The 21,889-nt window shown below is 43.2% G+C and overlaps 1 protein-coding gene across 2 annotated transcripts; it reads right to left on the bottom strand.

Annotated features, from left to right (window-relative positions):
* Positions 1-10,416: 10,416 nt before the first annotated feature.
* On the bottom strand, positions 10,417-19,580 carry LOC127916510 (uncharacterized). 2 transcript variants are annotated; one of them, XM_052498561.1, is made up of 2 exons: positions 16,140-19,580; positions 10,417-15,379 (listed from the first exon to the last, which is right to left on the bottom strand). In XM_052498561.1, exon 2 carries the CDS (start codon positions 11,845-11,847, stop codon positions 10,912-10,914), a length of 936 nt encoding a protein of 311 aa, XP_052354521.1. In that variant the 5' UTR covers positions 11,848-15,379; positions 16,140-19,580; the 3' UTR covers positions 10,417-10,911. The 2 variants fall into 2 exon arrangements, with proteins under 2 accessions (XP_052354521.1, XP_052354522.1); XM_052498562.1 differs by having other exon boundaries at positions 10,417-12,222.
* Positions 19,581-21,889: the final 2,309 nt, after the last annotated feature.

Below are 21,889 nucleotides of genomic sequence, written 5' to 3'. Positions count from 1 at the left end.
GACAAATCAAACCGTTGTACTATAATGAAATGTAATGAAAAGTAATGAAAAGTAATACTACCTGCGGACCGAAGTTCGAATGCGACCGCTCGCACCAACCCGGAAGTAAATCATGACCTTTGAAGAGGGGGATGAGAGAGGCAGCTTTCCAATCTTTAGGGATCTCAGACAATACGAAAGAGAGGTTGAACAGGCTAGTAATAGGGGTTGCAACAATTGCGGCAGATAATTCAAGAAAGAGAGGGTCCAGATTGTCTAGCCCGGCTGATTTGTAGGGGTCCAGATTTTGCAGCTCTTTCAGAACATGAGCTATCTAGATTTGGGTGAACGAGAAATGGGGAGGCTTGTGTGAGATTGAGGGCATCTAGCTTAGATTGTAGGATGGCCGGGGTGTTAAGCATATCCCAGTTTAGGTCACCTAACAGCACAAACTCTGAAGATAAATGGGGGGCAATTAATTCACATATGGTGTCCAGGGCACAGCTGGGGGCTAAGGGGGATCTATAACAAGTGGCAACAGTGAGAGACTTATTTCTGGAAAGGTGGATTTTTAAAAGTAGAGATTCGAACTGTTTGGGCACAGACCTGGATTGTATGACAGAACTCTGCAGGCTGTCTCTGCAGTAGATTGCAACTCCATCCCCTTTGGTAGTTCTATCTTGGCTGAAAATGTTGGAGTTGGGGATGGAAATTTCAGACTCTTTGGTGGCCTTTCTAAGCCAGGATTCAGACACGGCTAGGATATCAGGGTTGGCAGAGTGTGCTAAAGCAGTGAATAAAACAAACTTAGGGAGGAGGCTTCTGATGTTAACTTCTTATGGTATAGGGGACGCTTGCGTTCACTTGGCCAAAAACCAGGGAAAAATGCAGTGCGGCAAATTCTAATAAATTTATATAAAAATCAAACTTTCATTAAATCACACATGTAAGATACTCAATTAAAGCTACACTCGTTGTGAATCCAGCCAACATGTCAGATTTAAAAAAGGCTTTTTGGCGAAAGCATAAGAAGCTATTATCTGATGATAGCATAACAGTAAACAAAGAGGGTAGCATATTTCAACCCTGCAGGCACTACACAAAACGCAGAAATAAAATATAAAACATGCCTTACCTTTGACAAGCTTCTTTTGTTGGCACTCCAATATGTCCCATAAACATCACAATTGGTCCTTTTGTTCGATTAATTCTGTCCATATACAGTGCCTTGCGAAAGTATTCGGCCCCCTTGAACTTTGCGACCTTTTGCCACATTTCAGGCTTCAAACTTAAAGATATAAAACTGTATTTTTTTTTGTGAAGAATCAACAACAAGTGGAACACAATCATGAAGTAGAACGACATTTATTAGATATTTCAAAAAATTTTAACAAATCAAAAACTGAAAAATTGGGGGTGCAAAATTATTCAGCCCCCTTAAGTTAATACTTTGTAGCGCCACCTTTTGCTGTGATTACAGCTGTAAGTCGCTTGGGGTATGTCTCTATAAGTTTTGCACATCGAGAGACTGAAATGTTTTCCCATTCCTCCTTGCAAAACAGCTCGAGCTCAGTGAGGTTGGATGGAGAGCATTTGTGAACAGCAGTTTTCAGTTCTTTCCACAGATTCTCGATTGAATTCAGGTCTGGACTTTGACTTGGCCATTCTAACACCTGGATATGTTTATTTTTGAACCATTCCATTGTAGATTTTGCTTTATGTTTTGGATCATTGTCTTGTTGGAAGACAAATCTCCGTCCCAGTCTCAGGTCTTTTGCAGACTCCATCAGGTTTTCTTCCAGAATGGTCCTGTATTTGGCTCCATCCATCTTCCCATCAATTTTAACCATCTTCCCTGTCCCTGCTGAAGAAAAGCAGGCCCAAACCATGATGCTGCCACCACCATGTTTGACAGTGGGGATGTTGTGTTCAGGGTGATGAGCTGTGTTGCTTATACGCCAAACATAACGTTTTGCATTGTTGCCAAAAAGTTCCATTTTGGTTTCATCTAACCAGAGCACCTTCTTCCACATGTTTGGTGTGTCTCCCAGGTGGCTTGTGGCAAAATTTAAACAACACTTTTTATGGATATCTTTAAGAAATTACTTTCTTCTTGCCACTCTTCCATAAAGGTCAGATTTGTGCAGTATACGACTGATTGTTGTCCTATGGACAGAGTCTCCCACCTCAGCTGTAGATCTCTGCAGTTCATCCAGAGTGATCATGGGCCTCTTGGCTGCATCTCTGATCTGTCTTCTCCTTGTATGAGCTGAAAGTTTAGAGGGACGGCCAGGTCTTGGTAGATTTGCAGTGGTCTGATACTCCTTCCATTTCAATATTATCGCTTGCACAGTGCTCCTTGGGATGTTTAAAGCTTGGGAAATATTTTTGTATCCAAATCCGGCTTTAAACTTCTTCACAACAGTATCTCGGACCTGCCTGGTGTGTTCCTTGTTCTTCATGATGCTCTCTGCGCTTTTAACGGACCTCTGAGACTATCACAGTGCAGGTGCATTTATACGGAGACTTGATTACACACAGGTGGATTGTATTTATCATCATTAGTCATTTAGGTCAACATTGGATCATTCAGAGATCCTCACTGAACTTCTGGAGAGAGTTTGCTGCACTGAAATTAAAGGGGCTGAATAATTTTGCACGCCCAATTTTTCAGTTTTTGATTTGTTAAAAAAGTTTGAAATATCCAATAAATGTCGTTCCACTTCATGATTGTGTCCCACTTGTTGTTGATTCTTCACAAAGAAATACAGTTTTATATCTTTATGTTTGAAGCCTGAAATGTGGCAAAAGGTCGCAAAGTTCAAGGGGGCCGAATACTTTCGCAAGGCACTGTATATCCAAAATTTCAATTTATTTTGCCCGTTTGATCCAGAAAAAAACAGCTTCCAAAATGTGCAACGTCACTACAAAATACTTCAAACTACTTTTGTAATACAACTTTAGGTAATTTTAAACATTAATAATCAATCAAATTGAAGACGGGTCTGTCTATCTGTTTTCAATAGAGGAAGAGAGGAAACTAACGCTACTTTTCAAGTCTTGGCCAACTCTCAACAGCGTTACCCTTTTTCAGGATGGCCCCACTTCATCATTGCACAAATTAATAACCTCAACCAAATTCCAAAGACTGGTGACATCCAGTGGAAGCGGTAGGAACTGAAAACAAGTTCCTAAGAAATATAGTTTACCAATGAGAACTCTAGTGAAGAAACAGAGACCTAAAAAAAAAAATCTGAACGGTTAGTCCTCTGGGTTTTGCCTGCTACATAAGTTCGGTTATACCCACAGACATGATTCAAACAGTTTTAGAAACTTCAGAGTGTTTTCTGTCCAAATCTACTAATAATATGCATATCTTATATTCTTGGCATGAGTAGCAGGAAGTTGAAATTAGGCACGCTATTTATCCAAAAGTGAAAATGCTGCCCCCTATACCTTAAGAAGTTAACATGCATGAAACCAAGGCTTTTATGATCAAAGAAGTCAACAAATGATAGCGCCTTGGGAATAGGAGTGGAACTGGGGGCTACAGGCCCTGGGTTAACCTCTACATCACCAGAGGAACAGAGGAGGAGTAGGATAAGGGAATGGCTAAAGGCTATAAGAACTGGTTGTCTGGTGCGTTGGGGACAGAGAATAAAAGGATTCGATTTCTGGGCGTGGTAGAATAGATTCAAGATATAATGTATAGATATAATGTAAGATATAATGTACAGACAAGGATGTAAGTACAGTGGAGGTAAACCTAGGCGTTGAGTGACGATGAGAGAGGTTTTGTCTCTGGAGGCACCAGTTAAGCCAGGTGAGGTCTCCGCGTGTGTGTGGGGTGGGACAAAATAGCTATCTAAGGCATTTAGAGCGGTACTGAGGGCTCTACACTGAAATAAAACAATAAGAACTAACCAAGACAGCAGTAGACAAGGCATATTGACATTAACTTCTTGCGTCGAGCCAACCCGGATCCGGGATCATGACTACAGCCTCAAGTCCATTACCATAATGCAACGTTAACTATTCATAAAAATCGCAAATGAAATGAAATCAATATGCTAGCTCTCAAGCTTAGCCTTTTGTTAACAACACTGTCATCTCAGATTTTCAAAAATATGCTTCTCAACCATAGCAAACTAGCATTTAGCATTTAGCATTAGCATTTAGCGTTAGCATTAGCAGGCAACATTTTCACAAAAACCAGCAAAAACATTAAATAAATCATTTACCTTTGAAGAACTTCGGATGTTTTCAATGAGGAGACTCTCAATTAGATAGCAAATGTTCAGTTTTCCTGAAAGATTATTTGTGCAGGAGAAATCGGTCCGTTTTCTGCGTCATGTTTGGCTACCAAAAAAAATAAAAAATTCATCCAAACTTTCTTCCACATTAACTCCATAATATCGACTGAAACATGGTAAACGTTGTTTAGAGTCAATTATCAAGGTGTTTTTCACATATTTCTTCATGATATATCATTCCTGGAAGTCTCCTCTCTGTCTCAATCACATGGATGAATGCGAGCAGCTTGGAGATTACGCAACAATTTCAACAAAGGACACCGGGCGGACCCCTGGTAAATGTAGTCTCTTATGGCCAATCTTCCAATGATATGCCTACAAATACGTCACAATGCTGCAGACAACTTGGAGAAACGATAGAAAGGGCAGGTTAATTCGTGGCGCTTTCACAGCCATATAAGGAGACAATGAAAAACAGAGCGTCAAAAATCCTGCTCATTTCCTGTTTGAAGTTTCATCTTGGTTTCGCCTGTTGCATCAGTTCTGGGACACTCACAGATAATATCTTTGCAGTTTTGGAAACGTCAGAGTGTTTTCTTTCCAAAGCTGCCAATTATATGCATAGTCGAGCATCTTTTCGTGACAAAATATTGCGCTTAAAACGGGCACCTTTTTTTATCCAATAATGACATAGCGCCCCCATAGGTTGAAGAGGTTAAAGAAAGGCATAAAGCAATCACAGGTGTTGATCAGGAGAGCTAAGACATCAACCGGTAAATGGCGATGAATGGGCAGAGCTGGTCAGTTAGGTACATACAGGACCTGAGTTCGAGGCTGGGGCCGACAGGTAAACAAAAGGTACCGTGTTATTGAAACGGCCATGGGGGCATCAGCTGTGTAGCCGAGTAATCATGGGGTCAAATGAGCAGCAATGACATCTATTGCAGGATAAATCAATGTTACATTTTACTTTATGGGTTGGTTATGTAGGCTTCTTCTTACCCATCACTTTCTACTACATATAATAATACGATTAAATTGGATGTAGCAACTACAGATTGCCCCTTTAAGTCCGACAAAAGTGTGCTTGTTTGAGCATGTGTCAGTTAGGCCCATGGATTTATATTTTTTATCAGCATGAATTAGATTGAGTAATAAAAGCCCTACTTTTATTCCGTAGGCTGGGATCCACACTATGCAGCTGTTGCAAGAACGCATTTTCACTGGATGTTTACTGGTTTCAAAAACAATGATTGAAAGGCAGCTTTAAACTTCTTGAATTCAACCATTATTGGGGTTCAAATATACATTTAGATTTGTGAACGGCCGTCCACAACAACCACAATCCATAAGGCGCAAATAACTCAATTAGAGAGCAGCAGTCTGATTCACATCAATGCGCTATTTAGGTATCAATAATAAGTGATATTTGTATCGCCGTAGACTACACCTCTACTGTCATCCTTACCTCCAAGCTTTTATTCAAGTTGGATCATCTTTGGATGACAACAGCAGCCACACCATTCGAAGACATAGCTTGGACTGCAGCCGACAAAAGCCCATTCCTGCTCTTTTCCCATGATCCATCAAACACATTTGGTGTGTCATCATAGTGGTCTGTGACTTGTGGTCAGACTCGCTCAGGTGGAACAAACTTAAACTTGCACCTTTTTTTAATGCTGATTTGAAAGTTATTGAGAAAACCGAGAAGTGTCAAAGATTTTTTTTGCAAACAGCCTTATTGAATTTAAAAGTCATCCTCGAAGCAATCATCTAGTTTTCAAAAGTATCTGTAATCTGATTACAATATTTGTGCTTGTAATGTAACGGATCGTACAGGTAACAGATTACATGTAATCTGTTACTCCCCAACCCTGGTAGCAGGACAGTGTAGGTATGATGTGAAGAGTGTATACATGTTGTGACACGGGTCATATGCCTGCATGCATAGGAGAAAGGACTGAGGACCTCTCCCCCTCTCCCCCCCTTTTTCCTCTCTCTACCCTACTGATGTTACATTTGCAAACCCTTTGGTTAACATAGAGATTCTGGGATCATCAGAAGGTGGGGGGAAATGAACTATATTCTGGTAATCCGACCAATTGAACATATGCAGTGGTACTTAATAATGAATATGATGTTAGTTCGGTTGTCATCTGAGACATTCTCATCAATGATAAGATGACATAAACTCTACAGTGGAAAGTCTCCACATTAGAGTTATCGGATTCACATGGAATTGTTGTTCAATTTAAATGTTTTAATATGAAATGATTCGTGATGGGATGAAATGTGATTTTAGCTTCTAAAATGTGAGATTTGGGTTTTCATAAGGTGCTGCTCAATCAGGGACGCCAGGGACGTTTTCCTTTATGACGTAATTTGTAATCAAGTTATGATTTAATTATGGGTATGTGTAATTCTGTGTGATTAGTTAGGTATTTAGTAAATAAATAATTAAACCCAATTTTGTATTGCTGATTCAACTTGTTAGCCAGGGTTCGTGCAGATAACTAAGAATTTACAACTTTCAGATGAGACTGAATTAAGATGACGATTAATATTGACTGCTATTGATGTATGCTCTTTAAGAGTTTATTCGGAAGATAACAGCTCTATAAATATTATTTTGTGGTGCCCGACTCTCTAGTTAATTACATTTACATGATTAGCTCAATAATTATAATTAATTAATTATTAATTATGGAGAAATTATTTTATAGAATAGCATGTCATATCACTTAATCCGGCATAGCCAAAGACACAACACCATTTACATTCAATCTTCAATCTTTAACATGTATTTTGTTTCTCACAGACAGGATATCCTTTGTATCACGTTCATACAAGGATTTTCGTGTTCAATATAAAATGCCTATTTCCCGTGGCCAGGTGAGCACATGAAATGCAAAACATGTTTGACCTCCACCCCCCACCTCTCCTACACTCACATGTACATGCACACACGTGACCAGAGGTCACGCAAAAAAACATTTAGTCAACCTTTTGAAACGATCATGTAACATTTTACACATCTCCGGATTTAGTGTTAGTTTCCCCTTTATCTGCTATTGAGGTTACTCTTCCTGTGGTCAAAACATGTAACAACACAATAAGAAATACATAATATACATAAATATACATAGCACTGCATTTACATTACAATTGAACTATTCAGCTGATGCTCCCATCCAGAGTGACCTACAGCTAGAGCATTCATCTTTAGAAAGCAAGGTGAGACAACCACATATCACAGCCAACAAATTCTTAAAAAAACAACATTTTTAAGGCCTTCCTCTGACACCGCTTGCTGTAGAGGTCCTGGATGACAGGAAGCTTGGCCCCAGTGATGTACTGGGCCGTACGTACTACCCTCTGTAGCACCTTGTGGTCGGAGGCCGAGTAGTTGCTATACCAGGCGGTGATGAAACCAGCTCTCGATGGTGCAGCTGTATAACTTTTTGAGGATCTGAGGACCCATGCCAAATCTTTTCAGTCTCCTGAGGGGGAATAGGCATTGTCGTGCCCTCTTCACGACTGTCTTGGTGTGTTTGGACCACGATAGTTTGTTGGTGATGTGGACACCAAGGAACTTGAAGCTCAACCTGCTCCACTACAGCCCCATCGATGAGAATGGGGGCATGCCCGGCCCTCATTTTCCTGTAGTCCACGATCATCTCCTTTGTCTTGATGACATTGAGGGGGAGGTTGTTGTCCTGGCACCACACTGCCAGGTCGCTGACCTCCTCCCTATAGGCTGTAATACCATTGTCGGTGATCAGGCCTACCACTGTTGTGTTGTCGGCAAACTTAATGATGTGTTGTTGTCGTGCTTGGCCACGCAGTTATGGGTGAACTGGGAGTACAGGAGGGGACTAAGCACGCACCCCTGATGGGGCCCCATGTTGAGGATCAGCGTGGCAGATGTATTGTTGCCTACCCTTACCACCTGGGGGTGGCCCATCAGGAAGTCCAGGATCCAGTTGCAGAGGGAGGTGTTTAGTCCCAGGGTTCTTAAATTAGTGATGAGCTTTGAGGGCACTATGGTGTTGAATGCTGAGCTGTAGTAAATTAACAGCATTCTCATGTATCCCTGTGTGTTTTCCATGCTCTGTGTGTTAATATATATATATATATACAAAAAAAATATGGGGGATTGTAAATGATGAAGACATTACATTGATAGAAGCCACAATCTGCAATATTAAAGCTATAAGTTTTCACCATGATAGCTTGTTGACACCCAACAGTTTAGTCTCTTCCACTTGCTCAATAGTCACATTATTCAATAATAGATCCAGATTAGGTTTAGGGTTTAGCCTGTTGCTAGTTTCATATTCAAAAACTGACTTGGGTGCTATGTTAATGGTGTCAGTTATTTACTTTACTGTTGAAGCCGACGTGGTGTACTGGTGCATTGTCGGGATAATTGACAGTAATAACAACACGGGTCTTGGAGGTAGCTGGCGATCCTATCAGATGCAAAAGTATAGCATGGTCCAGCTTAAGGCAGTGATGGAGTTTGCAGTATTGATTCTACAGGGATTGAGGCAGGATGGAGGGAGACTATCAACCCTGTTCTCTAGTTGTTGTGGTTTCCTCACAATACAACAATGGACGCCTGTGCTTTGAGAGACTGATGTAGACTTTAAGGTCCGGACCGTGTGTCATACGTATTGAGAGGTCACAAAGAGAAATCTTGCAAACATAATCGAGTTGTCTCTTATGAAAGTACAATGCCTATGACAGCAGATAAAAAAAAGCACAAGATGAAACAGGATGTCATGTATTTTCAGTAGGAACACACGCTTCTCTACATTCATAAGCGAGATTTGTAATATAATGCAACAGAGTAATACAGAAATTGCAACAGATTTTGAAGAAGGACAAAATATACTGTATTGTGGATCATTAGCAGGTATCTTGTTAACTTCCCTACTGTGGGGCATCAGTCATCGCAGGTCCATTTCAGGGTGAAATTATGTTTATGCCCAGTAAGACACTGCAGAGGTTATCTATGTAACATCATTATTTGAAGAGGACACTTCAAATTAACATAATTTAGACATGAAATTGAATTGCCTTTATGTGCATACATTGTGGATGATAATGTGCGCACGCATGCACACAGACACACACACAGACACATACGCGCACACAGAGATATACAGTATTTTTTCCTTTTCTTGATGAAAATTGATATAATCAGGAGTGGCTGCTGGTGTACAAATATACACACGCATTACAACGGCCATAACCTAATAGTGCGTTCTGCTAACACGTGTGTAGTTAAATGCCAGCGTACCATATAAGACAGAAAGGGCAGCAGCACATTCAACCTTTGGAGTGTGCCATTCAGTGATGTTCAGAGCTGTTCCAGATATATCTAAAATGGGGTCTCTCCTATCCCTCGGAACAGATGAAGCACCTGCACAATCTGCTAGAGGAAAGAAAGGGAGATGTTAACAAGTATTGGTGGCAATTAAACAAAGACTAAAAGACATCTTCAACACATCAGAATATGGACCTGTAGTCCAGAACACAGTAAAAACAAATGAGCAGTTCTTTTTCTCGTTCTTTCTTTTCCCCTTTAGTTCGGTCTGTGTTTTTTCTTTCTTTCTCTTTTTAGCACGGGACACATTTATTTATTTATTTATTCCTTTCTACCTTTCTTCCCTCCCAAACATTATGAGTTTGATTCACAATATCAAACCCTTCTGCTTAGATTTGGGCTAAGCGTAATGCAGCCATTTAAAGTTACAGTATATGGCCTGGTGTAAAGGCCACCTATTTGTCACTACTTGCCTCTCGCATCATTAACGTGACAGGAGAGTAGTTTGTCTTCTCCAGGAGAGAAATGCCAGTTCTGAAAAGAGCTTCATTTGATTAATATTTGAAGTGAGAGTCCATGCCATCTTTATTCCAGGGGAGCCATTATAGTCAAAGAGTTGCTCCTCTAATTTGATGGTCGAGGCTTTCTGTTTTCTTTGGGGCGCTTTACCCATGATTACTCTGACCTCACTCCCATCATTTAAGCATGCACAGACATATCCGTACTGTAGCACACACAAAACACAGACATTCTGTTTCTAAAGGTAGTTAGAATGCATAAATTCATTTGAAGACAATGACGAAAATAGCTAAATCATGTATTGACACAACAGGACTCAATTATAATGTTATGGGGAGTTTTTAATATATGCATTTTTCTGGCAATCAATCGCATTGAAAACAATACTCACACACTGTGCATGGTCATCGGAAATCTGGAGCTTTCTGTCTGACCAGACCGGCAGAGTGCGGGGCATCGTAGCACTTTGTTCAAGACTGTTCAACACTTAAAGTCGAGTCAGAGAAAGAGAACGCGATGTAAAGGTTTGCTGAAGGAAGGTCAGAGTCTCTGGCACCACCAGAGTTCTCAGTTTTAGTTTGTGACTTAACATCAGGGAACCTTTCTCTCCACTGGTGAAGGTAATGGTCCTTTGTTGGTAGTGCAGAGGACGTGTAACCTCTCCTCCAACATAGACCTTTAAATACACCTTTATATATTTTCTTCTCTGTAAATGTGACGTGGGATTCTTTAAAGAGTCCAATGGTTTTCATGACACGGGGAAAGCTCTCCTCGCCGGATTTTGTCGTCAGTTTATTCACTTCAGAAACCAGTCTCTCAATCCACACTTCAAATGGCGGTTGTGTTCAATTTCCTCCCCTCTTGAAAGCAAACTGGTGGCCGCTTTTTCAAGTTATATGTCAGCAGAGAGAGGCAGTCTTTCATGTTGAATGCAGCTAAACATCTCGCTATCGCTGTCCTGGAAGCCGGTGAGGAGAGGAGGGAGGGTGTCGTAGTAATAGAGCAGCTGTACAATGACACCTTAGAACTCCACCACCACTGAAACATAACACCACTGAAACATAACACCACTGAAACATAACACAACTGAAACATAACACAACTGAAGCATAACACAACTGAAAAATAACACAACTGAAACATAACACAACTGAAGCATAACACAACTGAAACATAACACAACTGAAACATAACACAACTGAAACATAACACAACTGAAACATAACACCACTGAAACATAACACAACTGAAACATAACACAACTGAAACATAACACCACTGAAAGATAACACAACTGAAACATAACACAACTGAAGCATAACACAACTGAAAAATAACACAACTGAAACATAACACAACTGAAACATAACACAACTGAAGCATAACACCACTGAAACATAACACCACTGAAACATAACACCACTGAAACATAACACAACTGAAACATAACACAACTGAAGCATAACACAACTGAAAAATAACACAACTGAAACATAACACAACTGAAAAATAACACCACTGAAACATAACACCACTGAAACATAACACAACTGAAACATAACACAACTGAAGCATAACACAACTGAAACATAACACAACTGAAGCATAACACAACTGAAAAATAACACAACTGAAGCATAACACAACTGAAAAATAACACAACTGAAACATAACACAACTGAAACATAACACAACTGAAAAATAACACAACTGAAACATAACACAACTGAAAAATAACACCACTGAAACATAACACAACTGCATTACAACATTATGTACACTACCGTTCAAAAGTTTGGGGTCACTTAGAAATGTCCTTGTTTTTTAAAGAAAAGCAGAATTGCAATTAAAAAGCCATATCTCAGACTGGCCAAAAACAATTATAGATTAAGATGGGCAAAAGAACACAGACACTTGACAGAGGAACTCTGCCTATAAGGCCAGCATCCCGGAGTCGCATCTTCACTGTTGACGTTGAGACTGGTGTTTTACGGATACTATTTAATGAAGCTGCCAATTGAGGACTTGTGAGGCGTCTGTTTCTCAAACTAGACACTAATGTACTTGTCCTCTTGCTCAGTTGTGCACCGGGGCCTCCCACTCCTCTTTCTATTCTGGTTAGAGACTGTTTGCACTGTTCTGTGAAGGAAGAAGGACACAGCGTTGTACGAGATCTTCAGTTTCTTGGCAATTTCACAAATGGAATAGCCTTCATTTCTCAGAACAAGAATAGATTGATGAGTTTCAGAAGAAAGTTATTTGTTTCTGGCCATTTTGAGCCTGTAATCAAACCCAACAAATGCTGATGCTCCAGATACTCAACTAGTCTAAAGAAGGACAGTTTTCAGCTGTGCTAACATAATTGCAAAAGGGTTTTCTAATGATCAGTTAGCCTTTTAAAATGATAAACTTGGATTAGTTAATACAACATGCCATTGGAACACAGAAGTGATGGTTGCCTCTGGGCCTCTGGGCCTCTGGGCCTCTGTACTATTGTAGCTGTTTCCAGCTTCAATAGTCATTTACAACATTAACAATGTCTACACTGTATTTCTGATCAAGTTGATGTTATTTTAATGGACTAATAATGTGCTTTTCTTTAAAAAACAAGGACATTTCTTGTCACGTCCTAACCTTAGTTCCTTTTTTATGTCTCTATTTTAGTTTGGTCAGGTTGTGAGTTGGGGTGGGCATTCTATGTTTTTGTTCTGTTTTGTATTTCTGGTTTTGGCCTGGTATGGTTCCCAAACAAAGGCAGCTGTCAATCGTTGTCACTGATTTAGAACCATACTTAGGCAGCCTGTTCTCCCACTATGGGTTGTGGGTAGTTATTCTCTGTTTAGTGTGTTTTGCACCTGACGGAGCTGTTTCGGTTGTTTCTTTTGTTCCTTGTTGTATTTAGTGTTCAGTTTATTAAAATAATGATGAACACTTACCACGCTGCATCTTGGTCCTCACCTTCTTCCACCAATGGTCTTTACATTTCTAAGTGACCCCAAACTTTTGAACGGTAGTGTGTATATATATATGGTCTACATACTGTACTACAGCAACAATGGCACATTTTTTTTTAACCTTTATTTAACTAGGCAAGTCAGTTAAGAACAAATTCTTATTTTCAATAACGGCCTAGGAACAGTGGGTTAACTGCCTGTTCAGGGGCAGAACGACAGATTTGTACCTTGTCGGCTCTGGGGTTTGAACTTGCAATCTTCCGGTTACTAGTCCAACGCTCTAACCACTAGGCTACCCTGCCGCCCAATAATGGCTTTGAGGCTGATCCAGTGTAGGCCTACAATGCATGGTAATTGAACGTGACCATTACTGACTACACGGCATCTGTTCTATCTGCTATATTTCTGTTCAGAGACATTTGCACGGTATGTGTTGTGTACAGTTTCAGTGCCACAGCAGGCCTCTGTTACACATCACGACCATGTTGTTTTTCATTTTCACTCTTATTCAAGCAATTACAGTCTGAGATTTAATACACACAAATGTTCCAGCGTCATACTGCGTAGCGCTGGTCTCTCCCAGCAGACAATGTGATGTAATAATGCTTTTCTCGCCACGGACTCAAGCGGGGACGCTATCAACACATGACATCAGCCATGGTCATCTCATGGGTGCAGTAGGGACTAACCCTTTCCGTAGTGAACTAAAGAGATCACGTGTTGGTATGGTTTAGTAGATATTTAAAGAAGAAAACTGTGATGAAATGTCATGGTGTTTTGAATCGTGTCAAATGAAAGAGAAGACCCTACTTGAAGAATGCAATATTTAAAGGAAGTTATTATGTTATTCCGACTTTAAATTAAATGAGAACCATGAACCATAATTATGTATATCCTCTTTCTTTGGTTTACAGACACACATATCAGGCAAAAGCCCTCCCTGAAACGCAATACAATCATTCAAATGTTTACAATGATGTGGTGAGACCTTGTCATGTCAAATGAAGTGCAATTCAGGAAAATAATGATACAATTTTCACTTGTATGAATCATTAGTGATCAATAACCCTGAATTGATAAATAGGAAGAAAATGGTACTGGACTGGAGGATATTAAGTTTCATGTATTTACATCAAAATGAACAAGCGTCTAATTTTCAACTTTCAACTTCGACAAGGGTACTCTCCATATTTCATACATTTTTGGCATCACAAGGACATGATCTGAAAAAGATTTGAATTAAAATATTGAAAAATAATTACGCAGTATTTTGCTTCGTAATGTATCATATTAAACACGTATTACAGTCTGAACATGTTGGAGAGAAAAGAGAGGAGAATTGATGTGCTTTGAGTTTGTAGCATAGTGGATTCTGGCCTTGCGTGCTGCCAAGCAAATAAAATGGTCATACTTCAGGAGGCTAAGAAAATACATTATTTACAAATCTACATATTGAGGAAAGTTTCCTGCTTCATGACAAGTCATTATTTTGAGCTGAAATGGCATTGACCCCAAGCCTGTTCTAGTGTGTTGGCTGAGTTTGAACCCAGTAATGTTGGCTGGTGTCCAGACGTATGGCACAACGCTCAGCCCTACAGACAGCACCTCCATAAGAGACCAATAAATCATAGCCCTGACCTTTGCTGGCACTGGGGACCTTAGCGCTTCAAATGCTAAAGACGAGAGGAAGATTGAGAGTTTTAAAGCAAGTGATAAAGTGCTGTCTGAACACTCTTCTTCTTCTCTCAATGTCCCCTCACTCACCCCCATTCACCTTCTGTCTCTCTCTCTGTCTTTGTGTCTCTGTCTGTCTATTGTTTTAAGGTGTATCTCCTTCCTTTTCGGGTCAAAATCTTCTGGCCTTTGAGAACCTTTGGTGTAACAGGGGGTACTGTTAATTGGGGGGAAACTTTGTTTGGAGAAGACCGCTTTTCTTCCTCTGCTGTGTGGTTTAATGCTGCGTAGAACCTTGATTCTCTATATGCCGTGTTAAACCCCCTCTCTCTTCCCATCCATCCTCCCCCTGCCCCCTATCTGCCGGTGCGCCGGTGGTGGTGGAAGGCTTCCATATGTGATCCGTCATGTCGGGGCGATGGATGCTGTCGGTGGGCCGTGGTTGCCCAGCGTGGGGGCTGGCCGGGCGAGAGGGAAGCGCGCCAGCTCGCCCTGCCACACGGCTGGGGGGCACATTAACCCAGGAGTGGCAGAGGAGTGGAGGGGAGCGGGTCGTGAGGAGGGAATGGGGAGGGCTAGCTGCTGCTCAGGTGTTCTGACATATGTTAGCTGTGTAACACCAGACCTCCACATCTTACCCCCTATAGCGAAGAGCAACACACCCGTGTCTGCAGAGAGAGGGGAGGAGAGATGAGGAGTGGGGGAAGGAGAAAAGGGAGGAGAGGGGGTGAGATTAAAGATCAAGCTGCACAGCTTTCAGAATGGAAGAAAGCAGGAGTAAAAAGAGTAACAGAAGGAGAGTGGAAAGGGAGAAGAAGAGATTGGGGAATGGCGTTTTTGGCACCAAACCCAGGCAGCATGCTGCTATCTCCCTTCCTACTCCTTCTTACCTGCTGTGATACTTAGACTGATGATTAATAATGAATCATAATGCCCTGGTCCTGATGGTAGAAGGAAGTCGTCCCTAAGGTCAGATTTGCGTTTAACCCCCAAAACAGTTAGGTTTTGGGGAGGGTAAAATGATCACAGATCTGTGTCTAAGGGCGACTTAAATCAAATCAAATCAAAGTGTATTGTCACGTACACAGGTTAGCTGATGTTAAAGCGAGTGCAGCGAAGTGATTATGTTACTAGCTCCTGTTAGAATGCAGTATTTCTGCCTGGAATGGTTCTGATGTTGAACAGTGAACATTTACTATAAGACATTACATAAAAATGCTTTCCTATACTATGCAGTAGCCTTTGTTCTCGTTGTTAAGCACTGTATGGAAAATTACTTATTCCATTTCATTCTTAATGCCACAAAAATGTGGCCCATGCAGAGATGGATGGAAGCGGAAGAGAGGTGACATCACATGGATGATTCTAACTGTGACTGGTGGGGGGGTTCAAAGTGACATATCCACCAGCTGTTGACAAGGCACTGACCTTTTCTGTGGCCCAGGGTGACCGGCGGTTTAGCTTTCCAACTTTTCCCATGTAAACTTGACCGCTGACATTTCCATGGCTCAGTGCAGTGGGATCCTCTCAGGGGACAGAGTGCTAAACATAAAGCAGACCGGAGCTGAGCTTCTCTGACAGGGAACATTTACATACGGTACCTTATATCTGGAATTTCATGGTTTGTTAGAATGAAGAGTTTTGTGTTTACGCTGGCGGTGACGATGAGGATGATGAGGCTGAGGAAGAGGGGGAGAACTTTGTTACCAGTAAATGCACGTCGACTACAGGAAGCAGAGGGCTGAGCATGAACCCCATCCACATCGACGGTGCTGAGGTGGAGCGGGTCGAGAGCTTCAAGTTCCTCGGTGTCCACATCACTAAGGAATTGACATGGTCCACGCACACCAACACAGAAGAAGGCATGACAATGCCTCTTCCCCCTCAGGAGGCTTAAAAGATTTGGCAAAAAGTTCTACAACTGCTCCATTGAGAGCATCTTGACTTGCTGCATCACCACTTGGTACGGCAACTGCTTGGCATCTGACCGCAAGGCGCTACAATCAATCAATCAAATGTATTTATGAAGCACTTCTTACATCAACTGATGTCACAAAGTGCTGTACAGAAACCCAGCCTAAAACCCCACACAGCAAGCAATGCAGGTGTAGAAGCAAAGTGGCTAGGAAAAACTCCCTCGAAAGGTCGGAACCTAGGAAGAAACCTAGAGAGGAACCAGGCTATGAGGGGTGGCCAGTCCTCTTCTGGCTGTGCCGGGTGGAGATTATAACAGAACATAACCAAGATGTTCAAACATTCATGGATGACCAGCAGGGTCAGATAATAATAATCACAGTGGTTGTAGAGGGTGCAACAGGTCAGCACCTCAGGAGTAAATGTCAGCTGGCTTTTCATGGCCAATCATTCAGAGTATCTCTACCACACCTGTTGTCTCTAGAGAGTTGAAAACAGCACGTCCGGTGAACAGGTCAGGGTTCCATAGGCACAGGCAGAACAGTTGAAACTGTAGCTGCAGCATGACCAGGTGGACTGGGGACAGCAAGGAGTCATCATGCCAGGTAGTCCTTAAGGCATGGTCCTAGGGGTAAGGTCCTCCGAGAGAGAGAGAGAGAAAGAGAGAGAAAGAGAGAGAATTATAGAGCATACTTAAATTCACACAGGACACCAGATAAGACAGGAGAAATACTCCAGATTTAACAGACTGACCTTAGCCCCTCGACACAAACTATTGCAGCATAAATACTGGAGGCTGAGACAGGAGGGGTCGGGAGACACTGTGGCCCCGTCCAACGATACCCCCGGACAGGGCCAAACAGACAGAGGGTACATCTCTGGGGCCAAGCTCCCTGCCATTCATGATCTCTATACCAGGCAGTGCTAGAGGAAGGCCCATAATATTACAAAGACTCCAGCTACCCAAGTCATAGACTGTTCTCTTTGCTACCGCACGGCAAGCAGCACCAATGTCTGGGATGGGCCCGTAAGCATTTCACTGTTAGTCTACACCTGTTGTTTACGGAGCATGTGACGTGTAAAATAAATTTGATTTGATGAAACTGCCAGTGAATGACACCATCCCAATACCCACACACACGGTGAACTGCCACAATGACCTCTAACAGGGGCAGAAGTAGGTAAGTAATAGAACCAGTTACCTTGGGAAAGAGAGAGAAAGAGAAAATAATCTGCAAGTGAGATGACAGATAAAGAGAAAAGGAGAGAGTAAGGCTGTGTGTGTGTATGAGAGAGAGAAAGAGAGAAGGAAAGAGTGAAAGAGAGAGAGAGAGAGAGACGGTGGAGGAGATAGTGGTCCCAGTGACGGAGATAAAAGCTACATTACATGAAATTAATGGAGGTTGGACGAGCAGTACATGAATCACTGTTTCAACAGTAGGAGACGCACACAAAGGAAAAGAGGAATGTGAGCACTAACTACAGCTTCAAAGGTTCCTCATTTAACCAACCTGCATGCTATCCTGACAGACAGCCAGAGAAAGAGAGAGAGAGAGAGAGAGAGAGAGAGAGAGAGAGAGAGAGAGAGAGAGAGAGAGAGAGAGAGAGAGAGAGAGAGAGAGAGAGAGAGAGAGAGAGACAGAGAGAGACAGAGAGAGACAGAGAGAGAATGAGAGAGATAGAGAGAATGAGAGAGGACATGAGAGAGATAGAGAGAGAGAGAGAATGAGAGACAGAGAGAGAGAGAGAGAGAGAGAGAGAGAGAAGAGAGAAAGAGAGAATGAGAGACAGAGAGAGAGAGACAGACGGAGAGAGATAGAGAGAATGAGAGATAGAGAGAATGAGAGAGAGAGAGAGAGAGAGAGAGAGAGAGAGAGAGAGAGAGAGAGAGAGAGAGAGAATGAGAGAATAAGAGAAAGAGAATGAAAGGGAGAGAATGAAAGACAAAGAATGAGAGAAAGGGAGAGAGAGGGGGGGACAGGGTATGAGAGTGAGATGGAGAGAGAGAGGGGAGAGAGCGCAGAGGGAGATGGAGAGGGGGAGAAAAGAGGATAGACCGTCACATAGGGAGAAAGAGAGTAAGTCTGGGAGAGAGAGGGAGTGAAAAGGGAGAAACAGCAGTAGCTAGAATGAATGAGAGCATATGAGCGTTACGGGCGCTTCATGCCTTCCTTTCTCAGCCCATATCAAAAACTGTTTAATGAAAGTTAAATAGTTTTTGAGGAGTGCGCTGACTGGAACAGATGAGATTGTGGCACGGGGAGTTGTCAAGGCTTTGTTGGAGGGCGCACACCCTTCCTGCTCTGGGGCTGCCACCAGTGTGACACACACAAAGGGCATATGCAGATACACACACCACACCACCCGCCATGTTGGTCATAAAAAGATGAAGAGGTTTCCCTCCCCCCTTTCTCCCCTGTTCCCTTTCTCGACTCTGCTCTGGCTTGTTCATCTGTGAATAAATCTCTGTAATTTGAAAGTGACAAGGAAGAGATTTATGAAGGAATAAGTGCCCGTTTCTGGAGGAATTTATAGTGCAGTGCAAGGGATATGCAGATGAGTGTGCAAGGGGAAGCAGAGGTAGAGCAGGTACAGGGCCATGTGACGGAGAGAGAGAGAGAGAGAGAGAGAGAGAGAGAGAGAGAGAGAGAGTGTGTGTGTGCATGTGTTTGTGTGGTATGACAGAGGGCCTGATGTAGCCTTTGATCTGCCATAGATTCTATACCCTTTCTCACCTACTCCCCTGTTTCTCACCTACTCCCCTGTTTCTCACCTACTCCCCTGTTTCTCACCTACTCCCCTGTTTCTCACCCACTCCCCTGTTTCTCACCTACTCCCCTGTTTCTCACCTACTCCCCTGTTTCTCACCTACTCCCCTGTTTCTCACCTACTCCCCTGTTTCTCACCTACTCCCCTGTTTCTCACCTACTCCCCTGTTTCTCACCTACTCCCCTGTTTCTCACCTACTCCCTGTTTCTCACCTACTCCCCTGTTTCTCACCTACTCCCCTGTTTCTCACCTACTCCCCTGTTTCTCACCTACTCCCCTCACCTACTCCCTGTTTCTCACCTACTCCCTGTTTCTCACCTACTCCCCTGTTTCTCACCTACTCCCCTGTTTCTCACCTACTCCCCTGTTTCTCACCTACTCCCCTGTTTCTCACCTACTCCCCTGTTTCTCACCTACTCCCCTGTTTCTCACCTACTTCCCTGTTTCTCACCCACTCCCCTGTTTCTCACCTACTTCCCTGTTTCTCACCTACTCCCCTGTTTCTCACCTACTCCCCTGTTTCTCACCTACTCCCCTGTTTCTCACCTACTCCCCTGTTTCTCACCTACTCCCCTGTTTCTCACCTACTCCCCTGTTTCTCACCTACTCCCCTGTTTCTCACCTACTCCCCTGTTTCTCACCTACTTCCCTGTTTCTCACCTACTCCCCTGTTTCTCACCTACTCCCCTGTTTCTCACCTACTCCCCTGTTTCTCACCTACTCCCTGTTTCTCACCTACTCCCTGTTTCTCACCTACTCCCTGTTTCTCACCTACTCCCCTGTTTCTCACCTACTCCCTGTTTCTCACCTACTTCCCTGTTTCTCACCTACTCCCCTGTTTCTCACCTACTCCCTGTTTCTCACCTACTCCCTGTTTCTCACCTACTCCCTCACCTACTCCCCTGTTTCTCACCTACTCCCCTGTTTCTCACCACCCCTGTTTCTCACCTACTCCCTGTTTCTCACCTACTCCCCTGTTTCTCACCAACTCCCCTGTTTCTCACCTACTCCCCTGTTTCTCACCTACTCCCTGTTTCTCACCTACTCCCCTGTTTCTCACCTACTCCCCTGTTTCTCACCTACCCCTGTTTCTCACCTACTCCCTGTTTCTCACCTACTCCCTGTTTCTCACCAATCCCCTGTTTCTCACCTACTCCCTGTTTCTCACCTACTCCCCTGTTTCTCACCTACTCCCTGTTTCTCACCTACTCCCCTGTTTCTCACCTTGTTTCTCACCTACTCCCTGTTTCTCACCTACTCCCCTGTTTCTCACCTCCCCTGTTTCTCACCTACTCCCCTGTTTCTCACCTACTCCCTGTTTCTCACCTACTCCCCTGTTTCTCACCTACTGTTTCTCACCTACTCCCCTGTTTCTCACCTACTCCCTTGTTTCTCACCTAATCCCTGTTTCCCTACTCCCCTGTTTCTCACCTACTCCCCTGTTTCTCACCTACTCCTTGTTTCTCACCTACTCCCCCTCACCTACTCCCCTGTTTCTCACCTCCCCTGTTTCTCACCTACTCCCCTGTTTCTCACCCTCCCCTGTTTCTCACCTCTCCCTGTTTCTCACCCACTCCCCTGTTTCTCACCCACTCCCTGTTTCTCACCTACTCCCCTGTTTCTCACCTACTCCCCTATTTCTCACCTACTCCCTTGTTTCTCACCAACTCCCCTGTTTCTCACCTACTCCCCTGTTTCTCACCCACTCCCCTGTTTCTCAACTACTCCCCTGTTTCTCACCTACTCCCCTGTTTCTCACCTACTCCCTTGTTTCTCACCTACTCCCCTGTTTCTTACCCACTCCCCTGTTTCTCACCTACTCCCCTGTTTCTCACCCACTCCCCTGTTTCTCACCCACTCCCCTGTTTCTCACCTACTCCCCTATTTCTCACCTACTCCCTTGTTTCTCACCAACTCCCCTGTTTCTCACCTACTCCCCTGTTTCTCATCTACTCCCCTATTTCTCACCTACTCCCCTATTTCTCACCTACTCCCCTATTTCTCACCTACTCCCCTGTTTCTAAACCCACTCCCCTGTTTCTCACCCACTCCCCTGTTTCTCACCCACTCCCTTGTTTCTCCCTACTCCCCTGTTTCTCACCCACTCCCCTGTTTCTCACCTACTCCCCTGTTTCTCACCTACTCCCCTGTTTCTCACCTACTCCCCTGTTTCTCACCCACTCCCCTGTTTCTCACCTACTCCCCTCACCCACTCCCCTCTTTCTCACCCACTCCCCTGTTTCTCACCCACTCCCCTGTTTCTCCTCACTCCCTGTTTCTCACTCCCCTGTTTCTCACCCACTCCCATTGCTCACCCAATCCCCTGTTTCTCACCCACTCCCCTGTTTCTCACCCACTCCCATTGCTCACCCACTCCCCTGTTTCTCACCCACTCCCATTGCTCACCCAGTCCCCTGTTTCTCACCCAGTCCCCTGTTTCTCACCCAGTCCCCTGTTTCTCACCCACTCCCCTGTTTCTCACCCACTCCCCTGTT

Source organism: Oncorhynchus keta, chromosome 36 (genome assembly GCF_023373465.1).
Source record: "Oncorhynchus keta strain PuntledgeMale-10-30-2019 chromosome 36, Oket_V2, whole genome shotgun sequence".
Lineage (NCBI taxonomy): Eukaryota > Metazoa > Chordata > Actinopteri > Salmoniformes > Salmonidae > Oncorhynchus > Oncorhynchus keta.
The sequence above is the reverse complement of the archived record's forward strand: the minus strand, read 5'-3'. Positions and strand labels throughout refer to the sequence as shown.